The following is a 16,458-nucleotide window of genomic DNA, read 5'->3' as shown; positions in this document are numbered from 1 at the left end:
TATTTGAAATTTGACTGAAGAATCACCAACGTCACATCTGCCAACAAAACTGATTTTGAAAGCTCGGGGGCAGTTTGGCTGGACACGGCAGCACAAAGGCTTACATCTATTTAGACAAACACAAAAAAAAATCTTCCATCCACACTGTACATGTTCCAATGAAAACAGTGCAGCCGGGAGAAAAACTGTTTGCGGCATCGTATCATAGTCCATCTGAGTATCGTTTAACTTTGAAAATTAAAGTTTTATTTGCTGCGTCCAAGGTGAATAATTAACTATAGGACAAAGGATGTCACCCTCATGAGTCATCAGACGCATTTCAAGGCAAGGTCTCTTTCGTGTTACTCCCAAGAAGTCCGACCTTTCGTGACCGTCTTGAGAAACAACCGGACATGTCTCCCCTTTACATGTGTTGCGGACACTGATGGGAAGTAATGGCAGCAATCTATCAAGTCAATATTGGACTTGAACTGCTCTGACAACTTAAAAACGATGATGATGATTATATATTATTGATATTACTAGTGTATTATACACGCGCACGCGCGCGCGCTCTAAAATGCAAACTAACGAGCCCTACAAGTTCAATGTGGCAAACGCTCCTCGTCAGGGCGTCCTCTGCTGGTGAGGACTGTGCATTGCAGTAAATGCTACAATACCGTACCGCTAACAAAAGAATCGTCAACAAAGCTAACAAACACATGCTCACGCGCACACACACAAAGGAGAGCAAGCAATGCCTTTGTTCACTCGGCTAATTCAGTGCAAGCACAGTCGCAACACCGCTGCTGTTGTTGGCGTTTCACTTTGGGATTTATCTCAACTTTGGTTCGAACGTTCAGCACTTAAAAGACAAAATAGTCGCATTTCCCGTGGCTGATGGAAACGATCCTGTTCCATCTAATTAGTACAAAACTCGGGTAGCACGGTTTGTGTTTTGTTCGGTACCTCTAGCTTCCTTTCACGTTAAATAATACTAATAGTGCCGAGTCTCATTGATTATAATTAATCAATCATCATAAAGTGTGGAAGTGTATCTCATGAAGTGACCAATGAGTCGACATACACTGCAGCAGGAAGTTAGAAGCTCAACTTTCTGATTTATGATGTGGTTTTTATATGAAAATATCCTTGATGGGATCACATTCCTAAGTATAATACGCATCGAATGTGGAAAGGGCATTTCTCACTTCTCAATATACTTTGATACTTGTGACTTGATGATAATCCATACCATGCCTGGCCCCTCAACCGAACGCCATCAGTGTAAATCCTTCTGGAAAACCCCAGCTCACTGCCCCCCCCCCCCCCCCCCCAGGTCCAAATTAAGACCCTGTATGTGCAAACGCACAAGAGCGCTACCTGCAGGAACTAGACACAAACACGCACACAGGGAAAGGGAAAGCAGAGATCGTCAACATGAGGAAACCTGCAATTTAAAGAAATCATTTACTCTCGGCCGCAAGAAAATGCTGTGTTTACATTATTTTTTGGTTTGGCTTGTATTTAGTTATTCAGATAGTCCGATGCAAAGTGGTAATGTCAGATAACCTTTATAACTACTGTGGAGTTAAAAGAGAAGTTCCCCCCCCCACCTGCCTGCCGATTTGTTTACCAGAGAAAAGGAAAAGGAGCCTGAAGAAGAACCGAGACGATAAGCTGCTTTCGTCCGTTGGTGACTGACAGGCAGATCCCCGCTTTGCTGAGTCGCTCCTCTTCTATTCATAGCAGCTGACATGAGTCCGCCTCGACAAGTTTGGCTGATGCTCATCCCAACTTTCACCCGAGTGTTCACAGAGAAAGGTTTGACCAAAGAACGCAACCCGAGGTTCCACCACTGGTACAGCTGGGGGGGGGGCTCGGTGACGCGGCATCGTGACGATGTCGTATGACGGACGACGCGAGATCTTCCTCAACACCCGCTTCAGGCCCTTTGCCTCTTTGCTGGCCGCGCTGAAGAAGAGGAGGAATGCCGATGAATTGGCAGTTCGATCAACAAAAATATCCATCCATCCATCCATCCATCATCTACCGCTTATCCGGGGCCGGGTCGCGGGGGCAACAGCTTTAGCAGGGAAGCCCAGACTTCCCTCTCCCTAGCTACTTCGTCCAGCTCTCCCCGGGGGATCCCGAGGCGTTCCCAGGCCAGCTGGGTGACATAGTCTCTCCAGCGTGTCCTGGGTCTTCCTCGGGGTCTCCTCCCGGTGGGACATGCCCGGAACACCTCACCAGGGAGGCGTTCAGGAGGCATCCGAATCAGATGCCCAAGCCACCTCATCTGGCTTGGTGGCTTGGGCAACAAAAATATCATTTTTTTTTTACGTACACCGGGCATTTTGTTTGCGATTCAAATTTGACGCAAGCGACACACAGAAAGCATTTTCAACCCCGTAAAGGAGACGAACTGAGTTTCGCCTCCCAATCAGCAACTGCAAAATTGTGCTTCCACCCGTGAAATGTTTTGCCCAAACATGCATCACATTACCTCAGTTTTTCTTCTTTGCAAGTTGTTCCTGTCGCTGCTTCTCGGCCTGCCGCTTTTTGTGCTGCGCTATCTCGGCCATCTGCAGCCCGTGGGCCATTTGCCTGATGGGAGAAAGTCGGCGGCGTCAACACGGTGCACGCTCACGTGCACGCAAACTGTGGTCAGTTTCCTACCCCGATTTGAGCTCCGGAGGGACAGGAAGAGGTTTGTCAAATCCGTCCCTCCCAACAAGCCAATAGGTCTCTTCTGTTCCTTTCCCCTAAAGCAGAAGAAGAAATCAGAAAATGGAAGCTGAGCAGTTCATGCGCTAGCAGCGTCACACCTTGGCTTCTGTCCTTCCCCTCAGCTCCAGTTTGTAGCCCAGGTTGAGCTCACGCAGGACTTGGACTGTGTCCTGGTGCACGTGGATCCTGTAGGCTGGAGGAGGGCAAATAAAGAAGAAAGAAGAGGCGCCAAATGGACAAAAAGGACGTCGGTGACACTTACGCAGGCCGCTGGACTCCATGCGAGAGGCGGTGGTCACCGTGTCTCCGAATAAACAATAGCGCGGCATGGTGAGACCGACAACTCCCGCTACGCATGGACCTACGGAGCGCGAAAAACACACTGTGTTGTCATGGTGACAGGAAGATAAACAAACGCAAAGACCCGTCCAACGAAATGCCGTCGACATTATTCATTCATTCATTCATCTTCCGAGCCGCTTGATCCTCACTAGGGTCGCGGGGGGTGCTGGAGACTATCCCAGCTGTCTTCGGGCAGTAGGCGGGGGACACCCTGAACTGGTTGCCAGCCAATCGCAGGGCACACAGAGACGAACTACCATCCACGCCACACTCACACCTCGGGACAATTTAGAGTGTTCAATCAGCCTGCGATGCATATTTTTGGAATGTGGGAGGAAACCGGAGCACCCGGAGAAAACCCACGCAGGCCCGGGGGAGAACATGCAAACTCCACACAGGGAGGCCGGAGCTGGAATCGAACCCGGTACCTCTGCACAGTGAAGCCGACGTGCTAACCACTGGACCACTGGGCCGCCCCGTCGACATTAAAGTCAAAGGTCAACGAGGGAAGACAACTCATTCATTCATTCATCTTCCTAACCGCTTGATCCTCACTAGGGTCGCGGGGGGTGCTGGAGCCTATCCAAGCTGTCTCCGGGCAGTAGGCGGGGGACACCCTGAATCGGGTGCCAGCCAATCGCAGGGCACACAGAGACGAACAACCATCCACGCTCACACCTATGGACAATTTAGAGTGTTCAATCAGCCTGCCATGCATGTTTTTGGAATGTGGGAGGAAACCGGAGCACCCGGAGAAAACCCACGCAGGCCCGGGGAGAACATGCAAACTCCGCACAGGGAGGCCGGAGCTGGAATCGAACCCGGTACCTCTGCACTGTGAAGCCGACGTGCTAACCACTGGACTACCGGGCCGCCCGGGAAGACAACTTTAGTCCCATAATTTGACGTCTTTTGATTTCAAACTAAAAACCCTGAAATCATTGATTTAAGTATTAAAATAAAATCTAGTTCTAAGGCAAAATACAGCCTCAAAAATTATACAACAGACATTTCTGTTTTTAATTTCCTATTTTTATGTCGCTACTATCAATAGATTTCTCAGGGGGGGGGTGTTTCATCCACCTGTGTGCAGTCCAATGCGGATCCTGACGGGAACATCGGGCATGTGTCTCATCTTGAAGGTTCCCACCGCGCTCAGGATGTCGAGGGACATGTTAGCAATCTCCGCCACGTGCCGGTTGCCGTTGGGAACGGGGACGCCCGATGCGACCATGTAGGCGTCGCCGATCGTCTCCACCTGCGTGGGGGGTCGAGAAAGACTATGAGAAGACGATGCGGGTGTTCCCCGCGGGGGTGGGGGGGTGGGATTTGGCTCGGCCCAGCGGCGGCACCTTGTAAACGTCATGGTTGCCGATGATGGCGTCGAAGAGCGTGTAGAGGCTGTTGAGCAGGTTGACCACCTCGATCGGCTCGCTGTTGGCCGAGATGGTGGTGAAGCCCACGATGTCGCTGAAGTAGAGAGACACGCTGTCGAAATACTCGGGCACCACCGTGCCGCCCATCTTCAGCGCTTCCGCCACGGATCTGTGGAGCGAGGGCAGATTGGCGCAATCGTGTTCCGAGATTTTCCGCCTTAACGTCGACACGATGACGGGCGGGCGGGCGCGACGTCTCACGGAGGCAGCATCTGCGTCAGGAGCTTCTCCGTCTTCTGCTTCTCGATCTCCAGCTCCTCGGTTCGCTCTCGGATCAGCTCCTCCAGGTTGGATGAGTACTGCTCCAGCATCCGCAGCATGGAGTCGATGATGTTGGTCTTTCTGCCTTTGTTGATGTCCTTGAACTTGAAGAAGCATGACATCACGCGAGCTAGCTAGAGCTGGGCCTTCAGTGGGGGACTTCGCGCGTCTTAATCAACCGGATGTGTATTCCGTGAATGTGGATAGAGAACTGTTCATTGAGATGTCTAAACTCCTCTCTCTGCTCATCAGTACGACATTGATATTATGTTAAATCGCTCCATGTACAGCACTTTGTATGCAGCGATGGCTGTTCGAAAGTGCTCGAGAAATACTCTTGACTTGACTTGACTTGACTTTCAGATGTTCTATGTGGAGGATAAGGAATATATGACTTGGAGTAGATCATAACAATTATACCGTTTATCGATTTGACGCAGCATGATTTGTGCTCAGTCCGCATGCTTTAAGTGTTAAAGCGGCGCAACCCTGATGCTATTTTAGCATTAGCATTGAGCTAGCAGACTGAAAGGCTAACTTATGCGGTTGTTTTCAAACCACAAGTGATAATTTTCTTGGTTTTGTGCTTAGTTTGACAGTAAACTTCAACTGGGAGCCACAATAAACAATAAACCTTTTTTTTGGGGGGGGGGGGGTAATTGTTCTTTAACTACGATTCTAAAGGTCCCGGGTAGCTGAGATAGACCTGGCAACACAGTGAATCTGAAATATGGTATGACATCAAATGTAAAATAGACAGACGTGCAACTAAATGGAATAGGACAAAATAGAGAGAGATGATGACCATTTCATTTGTCAAATATTCTTTTTTTTAGATTAGCCTCCATTAACAGACAAACCCAGCGTGTACCTTGTCAAATATCTCTTCGAACGCGGGTCTCTTTTCCGCCTGTTCGTTCCAGCACTGTTTCATCAGCTGGATGCACTCCAACGGAGCACAGTCCAAACTCACCAGCGGGCGACACAGAGGAGGCGGTTTGCGCAGCTTCTCAAGCACATCTGAGGAAAAAAATAATTTTAAAAAATGCATGGGGGGGCCTGGGCATCAGCCCGTTTTGCCCGAGCTGTTGTCGGTTGTTTCACCTGCAGCCGAAAGATACAGCATGCAAAAGGGAGGCCCTCGGATAACCACCTCCTGCATGATGATGGCGAAGCTGTACACGTCGCCGGCCAGCGTCCCGTGCAGGCCTGGCTGAGGGCCTCGGAGGAGCTCTGGAGCCGTCCACAGCAACTCTGGCAAAAGGAGAATTCTTCACTTTGAAGAGATGTGCTTAGTGTGTCCGTACACCATTTTGTGTTCTCTCACCATCGGCGGGTGGTTCCACGTATGGGAACTTCTGAGCTTCCAGAACCTCGTTGTAGCCGTAGTCTGTGATCTTCAACACGAAGCGCCCGTCCACAACGCAGTTACGAGACTTCAGATGGGAATGAGGGACACCGCAGTGGTGGAGGTACTTCATACCCTGGAAGAGCGGACTTGTCAGATTCAGGCTTTTATGTAGCAAGGGTCAAAACACAGTTTTGTTGCTTCAATTCAGTAGACAATGTGCTGCTCTGTCGAGTGTGCGCGCCTTGGCCACCTGGGGGCAGTATAACGCATGTACGGATATACAGTACAGCGGTACCTCTACTTTCAAAATTGTCAAGTTACGCTTCAACAGGAAAATATTGCCTCTGTTACAAAAGAAATTTCAAAATAAGAAAGTTAAAAATGCAGGATGGGTCGCTACTTGCAGCTCCGAGTTTCCTGAATGCAACCGACTTATAGCTGCTCTGCCATTGGCTATTACCGAGCGTCACCCTGGCATCCCATTGGCTATAAGATAGATAGGTGTCTTTTGTCGAGCCGATAGTTTTACGTAAATGTGAATCACGCAGAAAAAGTGTTCACCAGTCGGGCGATCGCTCACTTTGCTGATGTTTGTTGATTTTCGAAGGATTGTTAAAATCCGACAAAAGCAAATGTTCTTGGATCAAGTTCTTTACAAAACGCCAGGCAAAAACCACTTCCGAGAGAGAAAATAAACCAATGAGTGCAAAAAACCGATGAGGACGCAGCTCAATGTTAAATGACCATCATTTGTATTCTTTACCGTATTCTGTGATTTTTTACATTATGCACATTTCTCTTTTATTCTGCAATCATCTAATTGTAACAATTTTATGTTTTAGAAAACATTTGTCAGAATTTTGGGGGGACTTGGAACGGATTAGGGCATTTACATGGAAAACGCGTCTCGACTTGAGAACATTTTCGACTGAAGAAATTTCTTCCAGAACCAATTCGTTTCATAAGTCGAGGTATCATTGCATACATTCATTCATTCATTCATTCATCTTTAGTACCGCTTGATCCTCACTAGGGTCGCGGGGGGGTGCTGGAGCCCATCCCAGCCGTCTCCGGGCAGTAGGCGGGGGACACCCTGAATCGGTTGCCAGCCAATCGCAGGGCACACATAGACGAACAACCATCCACGCTCACACTCACACCTAGGGACAATTTAGAGTGTTCAATCAGCCTGCCACGCATATTTTTGGAATGTGGGAGGAAACCGGAGCACCCGGAGAAAACCCACGCAGGCCCGGGGAGAACATGCAAACTCCACACAGGGAGGCCGCAGCTGGAATCGAACCCGGTACCTCTGCACTGTGAAGCCGACGTGCTAACCACTGGACTACCGGGCCGCCCACTGCATACACATCTCCACATAAATGCTTTGTAAAACTGAATCGATGGCGTTTCCCATGATGTGTTCGCATGAATGGAACACGGCGGTCAGAGGGACTGGACTTTTGTACGGAAAGGAACAACGCTAACCTTGATCAAATCCAGCAGCAGGGAGGACTTGAACATCCAGTCCAGCTTGACGTCATCATTCAGGAGCAGATCTTCCAGGCTTCCCCTGGAGCAGAACTCTGTCACGATGGCGAACACGCCGCAGTCGAGGAAGAAGCCCAGGAAAGGGTTGACGTTCTCGTGTCGCATGTCCTTCATCTGCGAGCAGATATCGACGGCTCTTACTTGTGTGACACGAAAGCCGAGCTATTCCGAAAGATCGTGCGTCCTACCAGCTCAAACAAGTGACTCGTTTTAGGGTTGATGTTGCTAAACGAGCCATCGGGAAGTCTCTTGAGCCACGCCCAGTCCCCCTACGGGACAGAATGTTCATTTGTGGTACAAAGAGAGCCTTACGGTCAGAAATTATAACGTGATAACACCAATTCATGTAAAACAAGTGCAGAGTCAGTTCTTGCTAGAGTGTGTTTCATTAACCCTTGTAGTCCACCGCTTGCGATAATAAAATTATGTCTTTGAATCAAAGGCAGAGGCATTCGGAAAAACACGAGAGAGCTGAAACGTATGGGGGGGTTCTAAAATGGCCTAAATTTCATGACGTCACCGGCTGATAATTCTCAGGCATTGCAGCAATAATAAAAAAGGTTTTGATTCCGTAATCTTCACAATTTACATATTTTGCACCATAGAGACCCATTATAATTCATATTTTTGAATGCATCGTAAACGTAATGTGTAAACATGCATTTCACGCGATTTTTATGTCAATCGCTTTGTTTTCGCTTGGACAGACGTATGCATGCCACATTGTCGGGTTGAGGTCATTCCAATTGTGCAACTTTTAGGTGGCGCCAGAGGATCGCAAATGAGTTTGCATTTTTGCGGGAGGCTTCAAACCAATGCATTTTACATGAACACGTCCAGTCGGGATTGTTAGGAGGGCTTGGTTGGGACCTCCAGACACAATTTTTTCCTTTTGCAAAAAATAAAGAATAAAAAATCCCAAAGAACTAATGAAAACTATATATGTATGGATAGCACAGATGCCTCTGAACATTTTGAGTGTTTGAAAAAAAAATGTTTATATGACACAAAATACATCATTACAAAAATTGTAAAATGCGTAACTTGGGTTTTTTTTCATTTGAAGGACCCAAGGGTATTAAAGTGCCCAATTTTTTTTAATTACAGGAGGAGGGGAAGCTGGGCCACGCCGCTGAATCACACTCACCTCGAAAATGACAACATTGGAGTTTTCGTATGTGGCGGGTGATCGGGCTGAGGCGGGGGACGTGACGCTGCATTGCGAAACGCTCCTGGGCCCACTCGCCAGGCTGTCGTCGAGGTTTAGCTTCTGGAAAAAGATTCCTTTTTTTTCCCCAAGATAATAGAATACATTTCTATTTTATGCTACTATATTTTTAATTGAGCATTCACGTTGCATGCACACATACAAACAATCGTATATTCAGGCGATTAACGCAAACACTGCTCTAAATGTCGATGCAATAAATAAAAGAAAGACGAGAAGACCTTGTTGCTAAGCGATGGGTTGATAAAGGTAACATCCGCAAGAGTCAGCAGGATCTTGTTCGGACCCCTGACCAGCCGGATCTGGTTGATACGTCGCCTAGGTAACAAGAGCCAGGACATCGGGACTGTTTAATTTCTGGTTTGTAAAGCCCAAACTTGCGCCAGACTTACCGGATAAAATAAATCAGCACCATGGCCAGCACACAGGCGCCAGTGGCTCCGAGCACGATGCTAACGGTGGAAAAAAGATCCACACCTGGAGCGGAATAAAAACATAAGCATCGTTGCCAAATCCATTGACGGTCATGACGTCCGAGCCGCCAAGTACCTCACCTCCTGAGCAGATGACACCTGGAGTGAACCAGCACTGGGCATCCCGCCTGGGTGCCGAGCCGAGAGGAAAGTGGATGTCTCGACCCAGGAAGTGCACCGAGTCGGCCTCCATGTCGAGCCTTTTGCCAACACAGACACTTTTCTTAAGTTCGGTGGCAGGAAGTAACAAAGACTTTGATTTGCGACTTGACTCCCGACAGTTGAACGGATATCTGTACTTCCTATTCCTTACTTACTGAAAATAAGTACAAGTTACAGTGGTGTCGCGAGAGAAGAGTGGCCCGACGAAAGTTCAACTCATTTCGCAAAGGAGAAATAAATACGTGTGTATTTTAAACCGCCGCTTTGACTGAGCAGCGTTCGACAGGCTCAATGCTAACATATAATGGAAAATCCCATTGGCATGCTAATAGTTAGCATTAATATGTACTTTTACAACCGTACAGGCCACGGGAGTTTGAACACAAACGGCATCGTACCGAGTCACTTTGATCGGTAGCAGTAGAACTAACTCTTCTTCGTTTCTGTCTGCCGGACTGCACGATACTGCGGGAGCAGTACAATCAATAGAGTTGCAGCATTAAGTCACCAAGCAGACTTTTCAATTCGATATTTAATTATATTAGGACTTGATGTTGACAGGGTGTCCGGGCTCTCCCTTAGAGATAAGGTGAGAAGCTCGGTCATCCGGGAGGGGCTCAGAGTCGAGCCGCTTCTCCTTCATATCGAGAGGAGCCAGATGAGGTGGCTTGGGCATCTGATTCGGATGCCTCCTGAACGCCTCCCTGGTGAGGTGTTCCGGTCATGCCCCACCGGGAGGAGACCCAGAGGAAGACCCAGGACACGCTGGAGAGACTATGTCACCCAGCTTGCCTGGGAACGACTCGGGATCCCCCGGGGAGAGCTGGAAGAAGTAGCTAGGGAGAGGGAAGTCTGGGCTTCCCTGCTAAAGCTGTTGCCCCCGCGACCCGGCCCCGGATAAGCGGTAGATGATGGATGGATGGATGGATAGGACTTGATGTTTTTATAATGTAAAATAACACAATAATAGAGTGTTGTTTTTCCTTATTAAAAAAAGCAACAACAAACATAATAATTTAGCTTTTTTTGGGGGGTGGAGTTTCCATTGATTTCAAATTTTTTAATCTCAAAGCATCACCGTACAGAGGACGCGAGCACTTCCACACCCCTGACATGCTTGGGTTCCATATGTAATATTACCTGTGTTAACTACTGTACCTGTGTGTTGGTGTCAGCTCACACGAGAGTCCGTCCGTGTCCAGGATGACGTAATCCAATAACACGCTTCCAGAAGAGTCCGATTTTATGGGATGGCTGAAGCCCTGCAATGTCAATTGGTCAGCGGTTTGTCATGCGTAAAGGCATGGGAACATTGGCTTTAGGGGGAGGGCACCTCAAAGTTGTGGTTACGCGCTTGTTGCGCTACATTCCCACCCGACATCCACTGCTTGGAATATCGAACGCGCTGCGCGGCGTGAGCAACGAGGACCACAGAGTTGTAGATGGTGCCGAAGAGAGGAGACACCTGCAGGACCAAACAAGACAAGACAGCAACTCGGTGGAATCTACACAGAAATCTTCAACTGGTCACTTCGTCTTTGCAAAGTTCCTGCACTTTTCAAAGCATCTGTCATCATTCCCGTACCAAAACGCTCGCCGATAACTACTCTAAACGACTTCCGCCCAGTGGCTCTGACTTCAAATGTCATGAAGTCTTTCGAACGCCTAGTGAAGGATGTTCTCCAGTCGTTACTACCTCGTTCTATGGACCCGTACCAGTTTGCCTACAAGGCGAACCGGTCAGTAGATGACGCTGTGTCTATAGCGCTTGAGAAAGTGTACCGACATCTTGACAAGAGTACTCCGACCTACTGCCGACTTCTTTTCATAGACTTTAGTTCCGCCTTCAACACAATTCTTCCGTCCAAGCTTTTTACAAAACTTCTAAATTTAGGACTTCCGCTGAACTTGTGTCACTGGATTTATGACTTTCTTTGTCTGAGACCGCAGGTTGTTAAAGTCGGCTCCTCAGTGTCCAGTGAACTAATTCTGAGTACAGGTGCTCCACAGGGATGCTGCCTGTCTCCCCTTCTGTATTCCCTGATGACACATGATTGCGTGGCCTCATTTACTGATTGTCACTTCTTTAAATTTGCCGACGACATCACCGTTGCTGGGTTCATTGTGGCCAGTGAGCGCGACTACCGCCGCCAGGTCGACGAACTGGTGATGTGGTGCACCGAGAACAATCTCGAGCTCAATGTCTTGAAGACGAAGGAAGTAATCGTCGACTTCCGTCAGGACAATCCGAAGAAACCCTTGGCTCCTCTGGAGCCGATGGTTATCAACGGCACGGACGTCGAAATCGTTGAAACCTTCAAGTTCCTGGGAATTCACATCTCTAGTGACTTGACCTGGTCGGCGCATGTCGGCCACTGTGTAGCAAAAGCTCAGCAACGCATGTTCTTTCTGCGACGCTTGAGGAGCTTCGGGGTCGGCCAGCGCATTCTGACCAAATTCTACCGGGCGGTGATCGAGAGCGTTTTATCGCTCTCGATCACGGTCTGGTTTGGTCGTGCAACGGTCGACGACCGGCGCTTGCTCGAGCGAGTCGTTAAAACCGCTTCCAGAATTATCGGTCATGATGTAACGTCTTTGGACGAGATTTATGTTCAGCGCTCACTGCGGAGAGCTCATTCAATCACACAAGATGACTCTCATCCTGCTAACGAATTCTTTGAAGAACTTCCATCCGGTGAAGATACAGATCGATACTTGGTAAAACTAGTCGCCATCGCGAAAGTTTTTTCCCTAATGCAGTCCGTCTTCTGAACAAAGATTTAAGCACAGCGTGTTTTAAGCATTTTAAGCATTGACTAGTCCAGTAATGTAATGTTTGATCCTAGCAATTTATGCATGCGTCCGCACCTGTTGAATTCTGTTATGTGTATACATATATAGCTAATAAATGATGATGATGATGAAGACCACATCACTGGTTCAACAGTTTTTGTTGTGCTTGACTCCCGCCGTGTCATCACCTGCTGGGGTTTGACGGTGTTCGCCACCTCGCCTTTCTCCATGGCCTCCGCGTAGGCCTCGATAAATGACACCCGGGGCGAGTCGACCGTGACGGTGAGCGTGGCGTCGTAGGCCCGCAGCAGTTTGCGGTTGCTCCTCAGGGCCGGATGGCTCACGTTACGGTACGGGAGGCTGTAGAGGAGCGTGTCATAGGGCACGAAGACCAGCGAGCCGTCAATCATTTGCATGTCGTAGGCCGTCTCCAAGAGGTGCTTCTGAAGCTCGCCACCAATCAGCGCTGAGTGCATGCAGAGGATCAGAACTAAGGGACAGCAGACAAGGTTTAAGATTAGAGGCCAAGTACTGCTGAGGAGTGTCTTCGCGCCCTGCCCACCCCCACCCCCAAAAAAGCAGATCTACCTCGTATTTCTCTCATTTTACGAACTTTAGCCAGAGTTCTTCTGATTCCGTGGGGGGTGTCCTCCATAACTCTGACCAGTCTGACAGGCAGAGTGTGAGCCCGGAGGGATTCGGCAACCTAAAAGGTAAACTGTGAACGTGACACATGTGGCCGACAACGTACGACTGTTTTTGTTTCCTCCGACCTTGTTCGCCGTCTCCACCCAGACGTCATCCGAAGCAGAGATGATGCCAACGTGAGCCCACCTGAAATATCTCATGATTCGTAAAAGTACCCATGTGGGCCTGGGCATGGAGCGGACAAAGGTCGGGTGGCTCCAGATGCGGTCTAACTCGTAGCCGACGCAGCCCCACGCAAACAAAGCCTGAAGGAGGAATTGAATATGATACAGTGGTGCCTTGAAAACACACCCCATGAGAAAAATAGCACTCCATAATATACTTACTCTGATCAAAACATTCGCTCAAACGATCTCTGTAAAACTTTGGATGGGCACTGTGCTGCTGCCCACCTTGGCCACCAGGGGGCAGTATCAAGTCAAGTCAACAGTATTTAGAGAGCACTTTCAATCGCTGCATACAAAGTGCTGTACATGGAGCGATTTAACATACACAATAAACAGTAAGGCGAAATGGTAATAAAATCAAACAGACGGCTATGGGCTATACTGTACAAACAACTCAGCTCTTTGCAGAGGATAAAGAATGTATGACTGAGCATTCATTCATTCATCTACTGTACCGCTTGATCCTCACTAGGGTCGCGGGGGGTGCTGGAGCCCATCCCAGCCGTCTCCGGGCAGTAGGCGGGGGACACCCTGAATCGGTTGCCAGCCAATCGCAGGGCACACATAGACGAACAACCATCCACGCTCACACTCACACCTAGGGACAATTTAGAGTGTTCAAGCAGCCTGCCATGCATATTTTTGGAATGTGGGAGGAAACCGGCGCACCCGGAGAAAGCCCACGCAGGCCCGGGGAGAACATGCAAACTCCACACAGGGAGGCCGGAGCTGGAATCGAACCCGGTACCTCTGCACTGTGAAGCCGACGTGCTAACCACTGGACTACCGGGCCGCCCTGACTGAGCATTGTTATATTGAATTTGTGTTGCTTCACCTTTCAAATATCAGTCGTCAAAAGGTTTATATTAAATACAGAAAGTATCAGGTCGTTCGAATTCCAAGGCACGTCCGTCAACCCCAAAAAAATCAAAATTACCTCCCAAAAAAAGGTGACTCACTTTATTCCAGCCTTTGCTCAGCATTGAGGCAGCATCACAGTAACCCGGGTTGGCCGGTCCCACGAAAGCTGACGCTTTGGTGTGGAAAGCCACAAACTTTTGCAGAGCTCTTGAGGTGTCGCACGGCTCCTGTAGGGTGACATTCAATTATTAAGATGACAGTCCAAAAACACACCGCTGACCAAAAATTAATAAGAGAGGACTCTTATTAACTTTTTGGGAGTAGTCGTCCAACAAGGCAATCGGGTGCTTACATGCAGCACGGTGTAGTCAAAAGTGGCCGCGTAGGACAGCAAGGGGTCCTTGTTGATGCGGTTTACAGCCAATTGTGCCGCCACATGGGGCAGGGCCTTGGCAAAGACGGGGTCGCACTCCCAGGGCCCCACAACCCCGACCCGAAACGAGGCTCCCAAGCCCGGGCGTGACATCGCACACAGACAGGCCAGGAGCAACAAGAGGAACCTTGAGAGGGGATGCCCGTCAGGGTGAGAGAATCGGTCTGAGGCATTGCCACGTGCCGGCTTCCACGTTCGAGAGATCAGACTCGATCCTTGCATGGTGACTTCGAGCAGCAGGAATTCACAAGAAGCTGGAGAACGGCGTTTTGGGATTAAACATCGTGCTTGCCTGAAATAAACGACATGCGGCGGATACAGTTTAAGTGGTCGTCAGGGTGAGGCAATTTAATTTTTCAGGTTCACTTGGTTTTGGGCTAAATAGTTTCGAAAAAAAATACCCAGTTGATTGACTATGGATGAAAAGTGGAGATAATAAAGACTTTTCGATCTGGGGTGCAAAGCAAACATCACCAAATGGTTGGTTTGCTGTCCAGCAGTTTTGTGGCGTCCTTGAATTTCCATGCAACAGTTTGCAGACATTTTGTTGTTTGCTTCAAATCCTGTTGTTGTTGCGTTACGAAAGTGCACCTCTTGTACCTGCCTTGAGAAATCTCTGATGAAAAACGAAATGTATTAAGCGCACGTATTTTGCACATACACTTGTGTCATACATCCGGTTCCTATGCAAGCCCTCCCGACCCTTTGTAGCTCTGACGAAAGATTGTGGCCCCCTCCAGCATTTAAGTTGCTCATCGCTGTTTTCTATTAAGGGTGAGTCAACAGTTTAGGACAGGCATGTCCAAAGTCCGGCCTGGGGGCCAAATCCGGCCCGCGGTCGAATTTCATCCGGCCCTCGGCCCCCGTCATAAAATCAGTGCCGTCTGGCCCCCAGGTTGGGCGCAATGGAACACGTGTTGCATTGACTGAGGTCTCGTAGACTGGTGAGTGATGTTTCATAGAGTACTGCTTCCCTCTAGTGGCTAAATGAGTAATAGCATTCACTAAATGAGTAATAGCATTTAGACACTAGAGGGCATCACTCACGAGTTAACAAGACATCACTCCGTGTTTATATTGACTGATATGTCATATTTCAAATCAGTCAATTTGCACTCAGGAGACTTCTGTTTAAGAAAAAGTCAAGTGAATAAGCAGTTGCATGTGATATACCTGTTTCAAATGAACCAAAGGAAATTCTTAAGATTGTTGAAATTAAAATAAAAATGGAAACGTGAAACAGACTGGCTTACTAAAATTTGTTGAACAATATTGTTGTTCAATGTAAAGAATGTCAGCCAAGGTCGGCCCCCCCAACATTTTACCACATAAAATCTGGCCCCCTTGGCAAAAAGTTTGGACACCCCTGGTTTAGGATGATGAGAAAAAAAAATGCAACTTTCAAAACGACTGCTCTAAGCTGTAGGAATATCCACTCGCACAATCATTCTCAAAATGGATTATCTGTCATGACTCATCAGCGCACCGAATATATAATCCTCGATCTCGGGAGTCTTTTCTTTAAAATTGTATGAAGATGATTTACTGTAAAGCACCTCGTGTGCTGAAAAATTAGACGCACGCATTCCCTTGTCTTCTTGGGACATTTTGGAGAACTAAGAGCAGTCCTCGAGCATTCCCCAAACATTGCGGGATTAGCGGTGTCCCTGCTGGGAGGAGAAAAAAAAGTGTCTGAATGGTGGTCAAGTTGTGTGTGTTGACCTACCCGAGAGATTAGAAGCAATCCAATCATGACCCCCTGCAGCACGAAGACTCGTTGAACAACAGCGACGACAATTTCGACAATTGCCCAATTAAATGCGACTCATTGATCCTGATGAAAGCAACGAATCCAGACAGAGCAGACTGGCGAATTGCTCATCTCACCACTAGGTGGTGGTAACGCTCACTGTCTCCACCCGCTCTGTATCCATAGCAACCACGTGCCGTTAAGCCAGTGTAAAAGTGAAAAATACTGACGTG

The 16,458-nt window shown here is 48.4% G+C and overlaps 1 protein-coding gene across 2 annotated transcripts; it reads right to left on the bottom strand.

The window, feature by feature from the left end:
- Positions 1 to 1,435: 1,435 nt before the first annotated feature.
- Positions 1,436 to 16,448, bottom strand: gc2 (guanylyl cyclase 2). Of its 2 annotated transcripts, none has more exons than XM_052062378.1 (25): positions 16,202 to 16,448; positions 14,395 to 14,767; positions 14,141 to 14,269; positions 13,080 to 13,259; positions 12,895 to 13,012; positions 12,495 to 12,796; positions 10,847 to 10,978; positions 10,672 to 10,775; positions 9,433 to 9,551; positions 9,271 to 9,355; positions 9,100 to 9,196; positions 8,798 to 8,920; positions 7,839 to 7,919; positions 7,588 to 7,764; positions 6,076 to 6,232; positions 5,853 to 6,002; positions 5,620 to 5,768; positions 4,689 to 4,852; positions 4,404 to 4,596; positions 4,135 to 4,309; positions 2,972 to 3,070; positions 2,808 to 2,902; positions 2,659 to 2,744; positions 2,486 to 2,586; positions 1,436 to 1,953 (listed from the first exon to the last, which is right to left on the bottom strand). In XM_052062378.1, exons 2-24 carry the CDS (start codon positions 14,695 to 14,697, stop codon positions 2,487 to 2,489), a joined length of 3,318 nt encoding a protein of 1,105 aa, XP_051918338.1. In that variant the 5' UTR covers positions 14,698 to 14,767; positions 16,202 to 16,448; the 3' UTR covers positions 1,436 to 1,953; position 2,486. The 2 variants fall into 2 exon arrangements, with proteins under 2 accessions (XP_051918338.1, XP_051918339.1); XM_052062379.1 differs by having other exon boundaries at positions 8,798 to 8,917.
- Positions 16,449 to 16,458: the final 10 nt, after the last annotated feature.

Source organism: Hippocampus zosterae, chromosome 1 (assembly GCF_025434085.1).
Source record: "Hippocampus zosterae strain Florida chromosome 1, ASM2543408v3, whole genome shotgun sequence".
In the NCBI taxonomy this organism is placed as follows: Eukaryota; Metazoa; Chordata; class Actinopteri; order Syngnathiformes; family Syngnathidae; genus Hippocampus; species Hippocampus zosterae.
Note: the sequence above shows the minus strand (reverse complement) of the source record. Positions and strands in the feature narration are given on the sequence as shown.

Bases quoted from the DNA above. Each gene is read 5' to 3' on its own strand.
- gc2 (XM_052062378.1), bottom strand. From the start codon at position 14,697: ATGCAAGGATCGAGTCTGATCTCTCGAACGTGGAAGCCGGCACGTGGC. The intron at 9,356-9,432 runs GTGAGGTACTTG...ATTCCGCTCCAG, and splicing joins AGGTGTCATCTGCTCAGGAG to GTGTGGATCTTTTTTCCACC. The intron at 5,769-5,852 runs GTGAAACAACCG...TTTTTTCCTCAG, and splicing joins GCTGTATCTTTCGGCTGCAG to ATGTGCTTGAGAAGCTGCGC.